This window comes from Anomaloglossus baeobatrachus, chromosome 3 (genome assembly GCF_048569485.1).
Source record: "Anomaloglossus baeobatrachus isolate aAnoBae1 chromosome 3, aAnoBae1.hap1, whole genome shotgun sequence".
Taxonomy (NCBI): domain Eukaryota; kingdom Metazoa; phylum Chordata; class Amphibia; order Anura; family Aromobatidae; genus Anomaloglossus; species Anomaloglossus baeobatrachus.
Genome location: NC_134355.1, coordinates 99,182,848 through 99,200,149, shown reverse-complemented (window position 1 = coordinate 99,200,149; position 17,302 = coordinate 99,182,848). Strand labels below are relative to the sequence as shown.

Here is a 17,302-nt window from a genome sequence, read left to right as displayed (position 1 = left end):
CAGAAGATAGGAGAGAAGGCTGTGTGTGAGCGCACACTCGCATGTCAGAGCTTAGAATGCAGACAGCACTAAGTCAGGAACACGTGTCAGCTGTCAATCAACAGAGATGGCAAGTGGAACAGTGCACTTATGCACTTGGCCAAGTTCTGCATACAGTAGTGAAACATTGAACAGTTGGACATGTGCATTCAAAAGTTTAGAGAAGGTGACATTACGTTCATCTGAAAAGGAGGACAGTTTAGGGTGATCTTGAAATTTCATCCGAAAGCCAAGTATCCCTAACTTTTTGTGAGTAGTGTGTAACTGCAGTCCTGAGAACTCTACCACTTACAGTAGATACCAATCAGTTGTTACTAGGAAGCGTGATGGCTGATGGAAAGGGAACTTGCTGCCTTAATTCAGTGTACACCGCTTTCAATCCGTAGCTCACACTGTGGATGATTATGTGTAACGTCAGGCGCTCGCCCTATGTATAATTCTTCTATCTTCTGAAATCTGCCCTAGATTCTTTGTTTGCCTTTACGACAAGCAAGATCCTGACATCCTAAATTAAAGGCTAGACACATGATATCTTTGATTAATTAGGGAACATAAACCTAACTGCATTCTGCTATTTTAATTATGGAGAATGTAATAAAAACAAGATCAGGGAATTCCTCCACAATTAATTACTGGCGTAGCTAGGGGAGAATGCTGAAGATTGCGTGGCGACTCACATCAGCTATTCCCAGAAATCGTGTTTCTACTTGACTGGTAAATCATGCCAGGGGCAACCTTGCCCTCCTTGTTCCTAACAGCACAGATGACCAGCCCATTCCTGCTAGATTTATAGTACTGCTGTGCCTTAGGATTTTGCCTTACATAAAGCACAGAATGAAAAGTATGAACACATTATTATTAAGGGAGATGATATTTAAGACATATACAGGCCTTAAAAAACTATTCATACCCACTGATCTTTTCCATGTTACGCCAACAAACCTAATTGTATTTTGTTGGGATTTTATGTAATATACCAACACTAAAGCGGGCTTTACACGCTACAATATCGTTAATGAATTATTGTCGGGGGTCACGGTGTTTGTGACGCACATCCGGCGTCATTAACGATATCGCAGTGTGTGACACTTATGAGCAACCTTAAACGATCGCAAAAGCGGTCAAAATCGTTTGCCGTGGAAAGGTCGTCCTGAAACAAAAATTTGTTTTCTGCTTATTAGCAATGTTGTTCGTCATTCCTGCGGCACCACTTATCGCTATGTGTGACACCGCAGGAGCAACGAACATCTCCTTACCTGCCTCCACCGGCTATGAGGAAGGAAGGAGGTGGGCAGGATGTTACGTACCGCTCATCTCCGCCCCTCCGCTTCTATTGGATGTCTGCCGTGTGACGCCGCACAAACCGCCCCCTTAGAAAGGAGGCGGTTCACTGGCCAGAGCGACGTCGCAGGGCATGTAAGTCCGTGTGACGGGGGTAAGCGAGGTTGTGCGGCACGGACAGCGATTTGCCCGTGTCGCATAACCAACGGGGCGGGTACGATCACTTGTCATCTCGCTAGCGAGATCGCAGCGTGTAAAGTACCCATTAGTAACAAGTATTTGGAAGTGTAAATGAAAAGACACATGGTTTTAAAAATGTCTTAAGGCTATGTGCGCACTAGAAAAGTGATTTTTCTCAAGAAAATTTCTTGAGAAACTTCTGGGAGTTGAAGATTACCGCACCTGCGGTAAAAAAACGCACCAAATCTGCGGGAAAAACGCATGCGTTTTTGCCGCGGTTCTGCCGCGGTTTTTCCGCAGGTTGGTCCCTGCGTTTTTTTTATGCTGAACTGCAATAAATAATATAGATAATAGATAGATAATCGATACACAGATAATGGATAGAGGGAAAGATAGATAGATGAATAGATAGATAGATAGATAGATGAGAAAGACCTATATAATGTCCCACCCCCCTGCATATTCTAAGCTGGCACCCTTTTTAGTGACTTTCATGTGGCACTAAAGGGTGCCTAGCCTTGTATTTAGCCAAAAAATAAATAAATAATTACAATATTTATATTATATTTATATTTATAATAATATATTAAAATAATGGACACTCCCCAGCCTAAAAATAGCAGGCTGCAGCCGCCTCAGAAGTGGCGCATTCATTAGACGTGCCAATCCTGGCGCTTCGCCCCAACTCATCCCGTTGCCCTGGTGCGGTGGCAAACGAGGTAATATATGGGGTTGATGCCAGATGTGTAATGTCACCTGGCATCAAGCCCTGGGGTTAGTGATGTCACGCGTCTATCAGATATCTGACATCACAAACCCAGTCAGTAAGAAATATAAAATAGACAACAAAAAAAGTTTTATTTGAAAAAAAACACTCCCCACATTCCCTCTTTCACAAACTTATTGATAAGAACAATCAATTCCATGTCCGGCGTAATCCAATAAGGGGGGGCGTCCTACGGCGGTCCATACCATAGTCACTGTCCCAGTCCATGAAGAACAGAATGTTCCCCATTGGCTGAGAGAGCAATGCAGTGACCTGAGTTAACATCAATAGCCCAGGTCACTGCAGGGGATGCCGAGCGCTGCTGACAGGAGGATAGATGAGATCATTACCTGCTGTGATGATCTCCTGCAGTCCTGCCATCAGCGCTGTCACTGACTTCTATGCCCGCCGCGTTGTCAGCAGTATCGCGAGAGCCCGTGACGTCACCGCTAGTGACAGTCTCGGGCCGCTCACGAGACTGGCATAGACAGCAGTGACCGCGGTGACGTCAGGAGGCAGGAGATCGTCACAGCAGGTAATGATCTCATCTCACCTCCTGACAGCAGCGCTCGGCATCCCCGCGGCTGCACGCACTGCTGTGTGTCAGTGTCTGCCTGCGCTGCAGGGTGACAAGCTGCTGACACTGCGGGCAGACAATGATACTGCTGTGCTGGCAGCGGCGCGGCTGGAGCGGGACACAGACTGCACAGGCTCCTGGAGGTCACACGGAAGCACTTCTGTGCGGCGTCCAGGGAGTGTGACGTCTGTGTTTACTCTGCTCTGCTTCCTCTTCCTGGCATAATGACATCACTTCCTGCAAAACCGCAGGGAGCGATGAACATTACCGCAGGTAAATCGCGGCTATACCGGGGGTATACCGCACATCATTTGCTACCTGCGGTATACCCCCGGAATTTCGTGATTACATTACAGTGCAGGGAGTGAAATTCCGAGGGTATTCCGCAGGTACCTGCGGAAAATAATGGACATGCTCATTTTCTCAAGGAAGTTTCTTGAGAAAATTTTCTCAAGAAATTTTCTTGAGAAAAATCTGCAGCGTGCGCACAGCTATTTTTTGTTCCCATAGGTTTTGCTGGGAAATGTCTGCAGAAAGATTTCAAACCTTTCTCAAGAAATTTCTGCAGCAAAACCGCGGGTAAATCCGCGGGTAAAACCGCCTAGTGCGCACATAGCCTAAAAATGTAAATCTGAAAAACATTCCATTGTAACTCTGGTGGTATTTTTAGAGTTGTTGCCCCGATGGAAGATGATCCTACACCCTAGTCTCAAGTCTTTTGCAGCTCCTAACAGGTTTTCCTTATCTTCATCCATCTTCACATCAGCTCTGATCACCTTCCCTTTCCATGCTGAAGAAAAAAAAAAAAGCATCCCCACAGCATGATGCTGACAGCATGTTTGATGGTGGGAATGGTGTTTTTAGGCTAATCTGCAGTGTTAGTTTAACACTATAGTGTTTTGCATTTAGCCCAAAACCTTTGGTCTCATCTGACCAGAGCACCTTCTTCCACATGCTAGCTGTGTCCCACATTGCATGCGGAAGAATTCCATGACTTTAACTACACAATATTTTATTAGACTATGGCATGTTAGGACATTTGGTTCAGATCAGGTACCTATCCAGAGAACCAGTTTAATTTAGATAATTCACTTAAAGGGGTTTTCTCAATTTAAAATGTTATCCCCCTACCTGCAGGATGGGGGATATCTTTCTGATTGCAAGGGGTCTGACTGCTATGGCCTGTAGCAATCCCGAGGGCTTGAAGAGCCCTGGCTGAATGGAGCGGAGTTCGATCATGTGCACTACTGTTCCATTCTTTCTTAATGGGTGCGCTGGATAAAGCTGAGCGCTGTGATCAGCTGATCTGCAGCACTCTTATAAGAATGAATGAAGCGGTAGCGCACATGATCGAGCTTTGTTGCATTCAGCCAGGGCTCTTCAGAGCTATGGTTATCAGGATTGCCGGGGCCTTGAATATCAGACTCACAGTGATCGGATCGTTATTCTCTATCCTGTGTATAGGGGATAACTTTTAAACTTGAGAACACCATTTTACTCAAATAACTAATTTAATTCAAAAGTTGTTATTGTGCTTTATGACAGTGTTAAAAACTTGTTAGGAGCAATCTTTTCCCAGGTTCTTCCCCGCGACGTGTGAGATTATTTCTGTTTCTTCAAACAACAAGTTCCATTGCTGAGATGATGTTTCGCTATTCCCGACGCTGACTATACAGCCCACCTTCTTCACACATTCAGTGTTTTTCTGTGGTGCTGTGAGAATTCCCCTTGCATAGTCCCTATTTCACCTTGCTTTGACTGCGCACCTAGACCTCAATCAGTCACTTTCTATCTATGAATAGTAATCATCTAATTTCTGGAGAATCCAGTGGCAGTGAATTATTTTCCAATTTACTCAGATTTTATTACCAGTGTGAAAATAATTAAGTTACTACATTTTTATTCCTAACTAATGTAACAATATATCTAGCAAAAAATACATTACTTGAAATTTTAATAAACAGAGATGAAGGAATCAATTCGCAGAACCCTTGTACGGAGGCCACATCAGTAGTCCAGGTGGGAGCCCAGTAAACCGTATCTTTCCTGCCGGAATCCATAGCTCCTCTTCTGATTTATGGCCTGGTGTGGCATCATCATGGACACATGTATCAATGAGTTCACTGCACTCAATTCTTGTATTGCAAAGAGTGAAACAATAATTTATTAGAGAAATGTGGTAGAGCAAACATCTGACGACGTTTCGACCCACCTGGGTCTTAGTCAAGTCGTTGTATATTGGGTGACTGTAGGGTGAAGGATGATGTGCACTGTGGCACTGAAGCATATGAACAGGTGCCTTGAGGATATGTGTGGTATGCAAGCGCAGCCGCGCCGTTGCTATTGAACTCTCATGTCCTCATGTCTCATGTCAATAGCAACGGCGCGGCTGCGCTTGCATACCACACATATCCTCAAGGCACCTGTTCATATGCTTCAGTGCCACAGTGCACATCATCCTTCACCCTACAGTCACCCATTATACAGCGACTTGACTAAGATCCAGGTGGGTCGAAACGTCGTCGGATGTTTGATCTACCACATTTCTCTAATAAATTATTGTTTCACTCCTTGCAATACAAGAATTGAGTGCAGTGAATTAATTGATACATGACTTCAGGGTATTGCCCTCTTATCACTTGCAACATCATCGATTTAGTCCGAGTGCAGACCATTGTGCTATTACTATCATCATGGACACAAGCATGACACCACGCCGGGTTTACTAATCCGAAATGGCACTGTGCTTCGCAGAGCTCCTCTACTGACATAACTGGTCTTCTAGAATTGGTTCTACACTACGCTAAATAAGTGTGGACACTGCCAGAGAAGGGTCCCTGTGCCGCACTTATCTCTGGGTACCCCCTCAGTTGAGTCCCACCTGCATATACACATATAAAAATGTACATGCATATTCACATTAAGCACATATAAACATTTGTTTGTTTTTTGTTTTTTTGCGAGGCAAGCTGTAGTTTGTTTTGTGTTACTTTGCCAAATACATATATAGGCGTTACATGAGTGTTAACTTTTTTAAGGATTTACAGAGAATCTGTCAGCAAGTTTTTGCCATTTACACTTAGAGTATAAAAATTTAGGTCAAGGAAGCCTGATTCCAGAGGTGTTCCTGATTCCAGTTTTATCAGCAGGAGATTATCACTACAGGACTACATCTCATATGCAGAGCAGTCAGGGTATTCTATGTAACCCCGCCTCTATCACTGATTAGCAGCTTGCTGACAATTCAGTGTACACAGGAAGCTGCCAGTCAGGTGTGGGTGGGAATATACACAGTCTAGAAGTGTTAGCTCTGCGTCATCTACAGCAGACAAACAAGGGTTAAATCAAAACCAGTCCAGTAAGCAACACATCCCAGGAATCAGTCTTTCTCACCCTGTTTTATGCTGCTCTCAGATTATATAGTAAAAATCTACTGACAGATTCCCTTTTAAATGGAGAAAACCCAATCATGTTGTTTTGTTTTCACGCCATTTCCAGATCATTATAATCATTCTGTACACTATATTTATTGGGGTGTTACAAATACAATCATAAAAAATATGTCCATGGTATTTACTGGCTTGTGATATTTATTTAAAAAAACTGAATTAAAATATTATTAAATGTTTACTGTAATTGTTTGCTATACGGAGATATACTTGTATATAAAGATGTACCTGTACAATCTGACTATAAAGAAGAAGAATACTATATAGATCTTTAGGGTACTCTCACTCTGGCGTGTAAAACGGACAAGTGAAACGTGAGAAAAAAATCACATTGCACTCGGAGCAATGTAAAGGCTGCTTTACATGCTACTATTTCATATGCGATCTCGTATGCGATGTGACACGCCCAGGTCGTATATACGATCTGCAGAGATCGTACATAGGTCGTCTAGGATCCATCACACGTACATATTCTACACGATGCCACATCGATCAATATCTCGTTAGATCTAGGAGATCGTGATTACGATGACACCAGCATATTACTCCCCTTTTCCGGGAATGAAAGAGGCGTAGCTTCGCACATAGTTTACACCCTTTCGTGTGTGAAGTCTCACCCTACCCAAGCACATACGTCCTTAATTTCTTGATTTCTGTTCACCTGATCTTTGTGTTTGGACGTCTTGACTATAAAAGGCTTCATCTGCGGCAGATTTGTTGCGCAAACACTGGTGACGCACGTGCGTTCTGTGGTCTGGGTTCCTGTGCTGATTTCATTTTTGTGTTTTGCGTTTTTTAATTTTTTTGTTTTTTTCGTTACGCAATTGGTTACACCGGTGGGCGTGAGGCATGGCGTGTAAAGACACGCCCGCGTTGCATATGACGTACATAAAAACGATGAGGCTCGTCGTTGGTAGGGTGTCAAACGTTACAATATACCGGTTTCGTTCAACAAGACGAACAATATTTAGAAAATGAACGACGTATATGCGATCAACGTTTTTGCGAACAATCTGGGACGCACGTAGGTGTCACACGCAACTACGTCACTAACGATGCCAGATGTGCGTCACTTACGACGTGACCCCGCCGACACCTCGTAAGATATATTGTAGCGTGTAAAGCCCGCTTTAGTCAATGTGGCAGAGCAGATCTGCGAGTTTTTCCTCAGCTCAAATCGGACTGATGAAAAAATTGCAGCATGCCATGATTAAACTTGTCTATCAGACACAACTCGTCAATAGGTGTGAGAAAAAAAACGGACAGCACAAGGACCATACGTGTTTTACAGATGCATTACCATTCTGTAGCATAGAACACTGTTGTGGTCCTGTAAAGATTGGAGAATAATAGTTGCTGAAAAAAAAAGGCATTGCATATGGATGGCATACAGGTGCTAGGCGAGAAAAACAAAATTGCACTTGCATGACAGAAGGTTACCCATATGGATTCAACTCGACCAAATTTTCAGGAGCGGAATTGGACCAGATTTTGACACGCCTGTGTGAGAGCGCCCTTTGGCAGAGATAACTCCCCTATACTTAGCAGTGCAACTGGTGGCTCACGGCTCAAGTTTCTGCTTTCAGTGCTACAAGTTGTGAGTTTGAATCCTGAAAAAACAAATAATTAAAGGAAGCCTTCTTATTTAACCCCTTCAGCCCCAGAGCGTTTTCCGTTTTTTTTTTTTGTTTGCTCCCCTTCTTCCGAGAGCCGTAACTTTTTTATTTTTCCGCCAATCTTGCCATATGAGGGCTTGTTTTTTGCAAGACAAGTTGTACTTTTAAATTAAACCATAAGTTTTACCATATAGTGTACTGGAAAAGAGCAAAAAAATTCCAAGTGTGGAAAAACTGCAAAAAAAAGTGTGATTGCACAATAGTTTTTGGGATATTTTATTCACCATGTTCACTATATGGTAAAACTGATGTGTGCGTGTGATGCATGAGGTCGGTGCGAGTTTGTACACACCAAACATGTATAGGTTTACTTGTATCTAAGGGGTTAAAAAATTCACAAGTTTATCCAATAAAAGTGGTGTACTTTTTGCGCCATTTTCCAAAACCCGTAGCGTTCTCATTTTTCGAGATCTATGGCTCAGTGACTGCTTATTTTTTGCGTCTCGAGCTGACATTTTTAATGGTACCATTTTTGCGCAGATGCTACGTTTTGATCGCCTATTATTGCATTTTGCGTAAAACTTGCGGCTAACAAAAAAATGTAATTTTGGCGTTTGGACTTTTTTTTGCCACTACGCCGTTTACTGATCAGATTAATTGATTTTATATTTTGATAGATCGGGCATTTCTGAACACGGCGATACCAAATCTGTGTATATTTTTTATTTTTGTAACCCCTTTTTTTTTTTTTATTTTACTAGTCCCCGTATGGGGCTATATGGATCAACAATGCGATCGCTCTGCCCTATCTGCTTAACACAGCAACACAGCTGTAAACAGCAGATATGATCACTTTCTGCTTCACTCGGCTCCGGGCCAAGTGAAACCGAAAGTGACTCATGATAGCTACAGGCGTCATCACATGACTCTGTGCTATCATGGCAACCACCGAAAATCACGTGATCACGCACGTGACTTCCGGTGGGGGCGGCAGTAAGTGAAAATAATGGCCGCACGCATATACATCTCGCTGCCAGACTTTAGCAGCGAGATGTAAGGGGTTAAATGCTGCGGGTGGAATGGGATTCCAATCGTAACATGCAGGCACCTGTGCACTGTATTCTCTCCCCCCCCCTGCACTCTCTTCTTTACCCCTGCACTCTCTTCTCTGCCCCCCCGCTCTGTCTCTCACTCGTGCACTGTCTTCTCTCCTGCACTCTCTTCTATGCCCCCCGCTCTGTCTCTCACCTGTGCACTGTCTTCTCTCCCCCTGCACTGTCTTCTCTGCCCCCCCGCTCTGTCTCCTCTCACCCGTGCACTCTGTTCTCTCCCCCTGCACTCTTTTCTGCCCCACCTCTCTCACTTGTGCACTCTCTTCTCTCCCCTCCACTCTCTCTCCCCCCTGCACTCTCTTCTCTGCCCCCTCTCTCTCTTATGCTTTATCTACTCCTCCGTGCTGTGATGAGTGCAGCCTGCTTACAGCTAGGTGATGCAGAGCTCAGTGCTGTTGTTCGCTGGTGTCAGGTGACGTCCCTGCTGTCTGCTCCTGTCTGTATTCATCACAGTGTGAGGAGAGACAGCGCACGGGGGAGGGAGGACACAGTTACCAAGGCCCCATACATCACAATGAGATGTGGCAAACAGCGCTGACTGTGTCCTACATAGAGAAGGCAGCCCTGTTTGTCCAGGACCCGGGCACATACAGGGCACAGATAGCAGCGCACAGTGAGCGGGGGAGAGTACGGAGTGTGGGGAGGGGGTGGTGAAGTATGAGAGTGGCAGGTGCTGCATTGCACTGTACCTGGTCGGTTGCAGGGCGGCAACATGACCTCAGCTGTGATGCCCGTCAACAAGGTCCAGCCCCTGTTGGTGTATCATCACAGGAAGCAGCAAAATCACTGCAGGAGCGGTCACATGACCACTCTGAGTCGCAGTAGAGGGACTGACAGCAGGGCAGGTAGGTAGTTGCTATCTACTTACCTGCCCCAATGTAGCCCAATAGTGAAATTACAAAATATAAGTAAACTAACCGGATAACCCCTTTAATGATGCAAATCGTAGTCTTTACCAAGAGCGTGCTGCTCACATGGTAATTATGCAGGGCAGCCTAAAGAAATGTCCCTTAAGAATCTTGAGAATGACACCATCTTAGTAAAAGACCATAAAAATTGAAATAATTAAATAAAATTAAATTAAATAAAAAGGGTCATGTCTCTGAAGCCGTATGGGGGTTTTAAACATACAGTGGGTACGGAAGGTATTCAGACCCCTTTAAATTTTTCCCTCTTTGTTTTATTGCAGCCATTTAGTAAATTCAAAAAAGTTCCTTTTTTCTCTCATTAATGTACACTCTGCACCCCATCTTGACTATGAGAAATAAGATTCTCTGGTCTGATGAGATGAAGATAGAACTTTTTGGTGATAATTCTAAGTGGTATGTGTAATGAAAACCAGGCACTGCTCATCACTTGCCCAATACAATCCCAACAGTGAAACATGTTGGTGGCAGTATCATGCTATGAGGGTGTTTTTCAGCTGCAGGGACAGGACGACTGGTTGCAAATGAAGGAAAGATGAAGGCAGCCAAGTACAGAGATATCCTGGAAGAAAACCTCTTCCATAGTGCTCTGGACCTCAGACTTGGCTGGATATTCACCTTCCAAAAAGACAGTGACCCTAAGCACACAGCTAAAATAACAAAGGAGTGGCTTCAGAACAACTCTGACTATTCTTGAATTGGTCCAGCCAGAGCCCTGACCTAAACCCAATTGACCATCTCTGGAGACACCTGAAAATGGCTGTCCACCAACGTTCTACATCCATCCTGACAGAACTGGAGAGGATCTCCAAGGAAGAATGGCGGAGGATCCCCAAATCCAGGGGTGAAAAACTTGTTGCATCATTCCCAAGAAGACATATGGCTGTACTAGCTCAAAAGGGGCTTCTACTCAATACTGAGCAAAGGGACTGAATACTTATGACAATGTGATATTTCAGATTTTCTCGTTTAATAAATTTGCAAAAATTTCTACATTTCTGTTTTTTTCTGTCAAGATTGGGTGCAGAGTGTACATTAATGAGAAAAAAAATTAAACTTTTTTTGAATTTAACAAATGGCTGCAATGAAAGAGTGAAAAATGTAAAAGGGTCTGAATACTTTCTGTACCCACTGTAAATAATACTCAGGGGAACAGCGAGAATAAAATAAGAGATGAAGCTCATCACTTTTGACCTGCTGACTGATCCTCTTTAAGTAAGTCTAAAGGCAGGTGAGGAGAAAAAAAACTGTAGGCTTCAATACCCTTCTTAGGCTGGAATCACACTTGCGAGTGTAAAATCGGTCCGATTCTCATGCCAGAAAGTTGGACGATTTCTTCTCACATTTCATCAGTGTGCTGTCAGTGTGCAATCAGTTTTTACCCTCAGCAGCTGCTACTCATATACTGTTATGTACAGGAACATTTACAGTGTTCTCTGCTACTTGCTAGAAATCTATTGAGAAAAACGGATGTCACTAGGATGGTCCGTGTGCCGTCCATGTGACATCCTTTTTTTTTTTCTCCACGCACCCATAGACTTGCATTGGAGAGACTCGCGCGAGAAACTCACCAAAACGCAGCATGCTGCGATTTTTTTTCTCAGTCCGATTTGGACTGAGAAAAAAATAGCAGATGGGAGCTGCCTCATTGATTAACATTGGTCCGAGTGCAATGCAAGATTTTCTCACATTGCACTCGTGCGAGTTAATCGCAAGTGTGACTCCAGCCTTATGACTTCCAACAATCTTGATTGGCAAATGCCAAGATCATGATGTGAACTGCTCCTAAGATGCTCGTACTACCGTGTTAAGCACATGATTTTAAAGGCATTATTGTCCACCTACAAGATTGTAAAATTCATAATACCCCTCTTAGTAAAGGCTATGTGCCCACGTTGCTTTTTTATCTGCTTCTTTTCCGCACATAAAAAAGCATGTTTTGATAGGAAAAACACAGCAGCAAAAAAACAATGCCTTTTTTTTCATATGCGTTTTTTTCCGGCTCCTTTTTGTGCTTTTTTTTTTTTTTTTTTTAGTCATGGCGATCGTAACGGTTCAGCTGCTGTGCTCCGCGATTGTTGCTGGGTTTCTGGCTGATAGGTGAAGCTTTATAGTTACCCCTATTGCTACTCATTTTTTTACATACTCTGTTAACATGGTGGAATTGTGAATATACTGTATATTGCTGCAGCTCAGAACCAGTAAAAGATGATTGAGTAAAGGATTGTTCAGCTGGGAAATGATTTCCACTTTAAAAACAATACTAAAAATATTCTAAAGTATAAATGATATTTTTGACATGTTGAATATGCACAACTTTTTGATTTAATTGTAAAACTATTAGTAAATGATTTCTTTTTCTTTTCATCTCGTTGCCTACAGCCTTGCTTTACATCCAGACAGATCCCTTGTTGCCACAGGACAGGTTGGAAAAGACCCCTATATATGTATATGGGATTCATACACTGTTCAGACAGTCTCCATCCTCAAAGATGTGCACACGCATGGAGTGGCTGGCTTGGCGTTTGATTCAGAAGGACAGGTTTGTTTTAATGTACTCTCTTCTACATTTTACATTGCCTTAGAAAGACGGTCATTACACATCTTACATCACTACCAATTAGTAGTGTAATTGTTGCACCCAGGGATATGGGGTACTCGGTCCCGGGCAGTTGTTTATCTTGGGAATATCACGGTGGAGGCCGTTGCCCGGTTCCGTGCCCTGGGCCCTTTTTGTAATGGGTTGTATTTACAGGGTATTAAATTGGTGTTCATACGTGACGCCACTTGTGGTGTTGCGGCTATATGAATGGAGTCGCCGCTTCAAAATGTCACTACTGGGGCTGGTGTTAACTGCAGGCTGGATGGTAGGCCCTCTGCAAGTAGAACCGGGCCCCAGAGGATGGGTGATGGGACGAGCGTTGGAAGAATGTAGTCCACACAGTAGTTTAGTGCAACTGGTCTTTACTCACTGCTTGTTGGTGGTAACTGGTACCCGAGGCCGGCTGGTTTCACCTCCAGGTCCCCTTCGTCCCAGTGCCAGTGTAGTAATCTGGTACCTTCTTCCCCTGCACCTGTCTTTGGTTAATGGGTCCTCATGGCATAGAGCAACTGGGGGTCCCAGTCCGGTGGTTTTGTCCCCTTCTGTCCGCCTGATGGTAGCGTGGACCCTGTGGGGTTGGAGTCTCTGGTCCTGTTCCTGGTTCTCCCTTTGTTACTGAGTCTTCGGATTCTTAGGGTCAGCGAGGTCCTTGATGGTCCCCTCGCTGTGCAGGTGTTAACAGGCCAGCTTGGAGCTTCTACCTGTCCTAGGGTCCTGTACCCCGTCGGTGCGTAGTTCCGGGAGCACTCCACCGTACTCCACCGACAACTACACTCCTGGGCACCAGGTTACTGTCAACCCTGAGTTAGTGCGTCTCCTCCTGTTCACCTTCACTCCTCGACTCTCTCAGAGTAACTAACTCTCTGTCCTCAGTCCGCCCCTCCCACCTGGTCAAGTAATGGACTGGATTGGCTCCACCTCTAGGCGGCCATCCATTGGTCCAACCCTAGCCTTGTACCATTGTATGGTGGATTGTTGGGGAAAACTGGGATTACCTGGAGTTTTTGTGTGTGACCGACACTGGTCTTCCGGGATCCTAGGGAGTAGGGCGTGCATCCTGGTGGGGATGCAGAACCTTGTAGCTCCCTCATAGCTTCAGGGGCGCTACATCATAGCCCAATATATAGCAAATAAAGAGCACATAGGCGTATACATCACTATAAGCAGTGTCTGACTGAAGTACCAAGGGCCCACCAGTAACATTGACTCTGAGGTCACTGTTCAGCTAGGCTTCTGTGAAATGATATACTGGGCAGGCTGATGAATGATAGATGAGATTCTGGGTTGGTTTGTACATGGTGAATCAAGTATTTTGTATCAACGACTGCTCCTATAGTGGGCTAGAGGATCCACTACGACAGAGCGGCCCGCCAGGGAATTCACCAGTCCCTCTGTGGACCAGTCTGAGCCTGACTGCTAGGCCTCAGTCATATCTCAGGCTCTCATTAGCTGGCCGCCGGGTCATCAGCTGATCGCTGACAGCAGCCGGCCGCTGGGTGATCAGCCGATCGCTCACAGCAGCCGGCCGTCGGGTGAACAGCTGATCGCTCACAGCAGCCGGCCGTCGGGTGATCAGCGAATCGCTCACAGCAGCCGGCCGCCGGGTGATCAGCCGATTGCTCACAGCAGCCGGCCGCCGGGTGATCAGCCGATCGCTCACATCAGCCAGCCACCGGGTGAACAGCTGATCATTCGGCCTCCGAGAGAGAGCATGCGCAGCGGAATCAAAAGGATTCCGCTGCTCAAAAAATGTTACATGCTGTGTTGCTGCCGCCCGACGGTCAGTCGTTCCACGACTGATCAGTCGGGCGAAGGATGCAGCATCATCAGTCACAATCCGCCGCTCATACAAGTATATGGGAACAACGGAATCCTCCAAACGGATTCCCTTGTTTACCAGAGCCGTGGATTGTGACTGATACAAATTGACGGAAATATGAACCTAGCCTTACTTAAAAGAATAAGTCCAGACGCCCACCACACCCGAAATGTTTCACACTGAAATGATTTGTCCAACAATTTGTTTTTGTAGGTATTCATATTTCTATACGCTTTTTGGCTTTGTATACACTGATTCAATACATAGGTGTATTTAAGCAGCCGTATATACAGTACAGATCAAAGGTTTGGACACACCTTCTCATCTCTAGAACAATTGTTAAGAGGAGACTTTGTGCAGCAGGCCTTTATGGTAAAATAGCTGCTAGGAAACCACTGCTAAGGACAGGCAACAAGCAGAAGAGACTTGTTTGGGCTAAAGAATACAAGGAATGGACATTAGACCAGTGGAAATCTGTGCTTTGGTCTGATGAGTCCAAATTTGAGATCTTTGAATCCAACCACCATGTCTTTGTAGAAAAGGTGAACGGATGGACTCTACATGGCTGGTTCCCACCGTGAAGCATGGAGGAGGAGGTGTGATGGTGTGGGGGTGCTTTGCTGGTGACACTGTTGGGGATTTATTCAAACTGGAAGGCATACTGAACCAGCATCGCTACCACAGCATCTTGCAGCGGTATGCTATTCCATCCGGTTTGCGTTTAGTTGGACCATCATTTATTTTTCAACAGGACAATGACCCCAAACACACCTCCAGGCTGTGTAAGGGCTATTTGACTAAGGAGAGTGATGGGGTGCTACGCCAGATGACCTGGCCTCCACAGTCACCAGACCTGAACCCAATCAAGATGGTTTGTGGTGAGCTGGACCGCAGAGTGAAGGCAAAAGGGCCAACAAGTGCTAAGCATCTCTGGGAACTCCTTCAAGACTGTTGGAAAACCATTTCCGGTGACTACCTCTTGAAGCTCATCAAGAGAATGCCAAGAGTGTGCAAAGTAGTAATGAAAGCAAAAGGTGGCTACTTTGCAGAACCTAGAATATAAGACATATTTTCAGTTGTTTCACACTTTTTTGTTAAGTATTTCATTCCACATGTGTTAATTCATAGTTTTGATGCCTTCAATGTGAATCTTCAATTTTTAGAGTCATGAAAATAAAGAAAACTCTTTGAATGAGAAGATGTGTCCAAACTTTTGGTGTGTACTGTAGATGCATAATCATTATGTTGATGGAGCAAATACATGTCCTTTCTTTGACATATACAGTATAATGAAATACCGTAAGCAAGTGCTATGCATGTTTGTATTATGTATAAGTATAGTAAATATACAGTATGAACTACTACATATCAATGACATGAATTGTAATTCTTTATTAGACTGATTTTCTTGTTCCCGCTCTCTTTCCGTAGCGTCTCGCCTCTGTTGGACTGGATGCCAAAAACACTGTTTGCATTTGGGATTGGCAAAAAGGCAAAGTTTTGGCGACCGCTACTGGACACTCAGACAGGGTATTTATGAGCCTCATGTACTTTTGTTGCTGTATATATGTGTGTTTTATATACCTATTATATCTAGAATGATTTCAATGTGCATTAAAGGAGGAATGAAACATTTTTTGAGTAACTTTATGTCTCTGTCTTCAGTGATATCTCTGACAACTCGCTGTCCAGATAAACAAAGTCATAGAGAGGTTCTCGTATTTGTTCCTGAAGGTCGGATATCACAAAACAAAATGGTCCCAATAAATGAGAATACATACAGTTAGGTCAACAAATATTTGGACAGTGTCTGAATCGTCATGATTTGGGCTCTGAATGCCACTATTTTTATTTTAAAATTAAACAAGTGAGATGTAATTGAAGTGCAGACTTCCAGGTTTCAATAGGGTTCAATTCAATAGGGTTGAATACAAAATATCCTGTAAAATGTTTAGGAATTGCAACCGTTTTTCTACAAAGCCTCCTCATTTCAGAAACTCAAAAGTAATTGGCCAATCTTTGCTTTACCAAAAATAAAATTATTGTAATAGTTTGTAGAGAATCCTTTGCAGGTAATGACTAGCTGAAGTCTGGAAGTCATGGATGTCATCAAACTCTGGGTTTCCTCCTTTGTGATGCTTTGTTGGACCTCTACTGCAGCTGACTTCAGTTGTTGCTTGTTTGTGGGTCTTTCTGTCTTAAGTTTTGTCTTAAGGATGTGAAATGTAGCTCGATGGGGTTGACATCTGGTGAGTGACTTGACCATTGGAGAATATTCCACTTCTTTGTCTTGAAAAACTCCAGGATTGCTGTTGAAGTACCGTATTTTTTGGATTGTAAGACGCACTTTTACTCCCAAAAATTTGGGTGGGAAATGAGGGATGCATTTTATAAACCAAATGTAGCTTACCGGGGAGTGGTGCAGAATGGTCACAGGAGGGTGGGGAAATGCTGCGAGCTGTGGGCGGTGCTAGTGCTCGCTGCGAGAGGTGAAACAGGGGCCATTTTGAAAATGTCAGCAGTGCGGACTTCAAATAATGACGCTTGGGGTCGGCATGTGCGCAGATTGAGCTATCAGCTTAAGATGTCATCTGTATATGCGCCGCCTCCGGCCCATTGATTTCCCAGCAGTGGACTTAAGGAAAATTATGCCCAGAGGTGGCGTGTGCGCAGATGAGCTATCGGCTTGTCATTGAGCCGACAGCTCAGTCTACGCATGCGCCGACTACAGGCGCCATTTCATTGAAGCCCGCATCGCCGAGAGTATCTGGATGTTCCTGCCTGCAGCAAGAATCCAGGACACCTGCCGCACCGCCCGCATTATCGCCCTACTCCACCACCGCCCCTGCCTCCCGTGACCCTGCTTCCCCCCCGGTAAGACACCATAGATTATAAGATAATAAAGATTATAAGATGGACCCCATATTTTTTTAAC

The 17,302-nt window shown here is 44.3% G+C and overlaps 1 protein-coding gene across 3 annotated transcripts in view; it reads left to right on the top strand.

Annotated features, from left to right (window-relative positions):
- The window catches only part of EML6 (EMAP like 6), a 338,267-nt gene that overhangs the window by 98,678 nt on the left and 222,287 nt on the right, over positions 1-17,302 (top strand). For all 3 annotated transcript variants that reach the window (XM_075339339.1, XM_075339338.1, XM_075339340.1), the window contains exons 2-3: positions 12,329-12,488; positions 15,799-15,897. In XM_075339339.1, the coding sequence (XP_075195454.1) occupies positions 12,329-12,488; positions 15,799-15,897 (259 nt within the window). The remainder of the gene's footprint in view (positions 1-12,328; positions 12,489-15,798; positions 15,898-17,302) is intronic.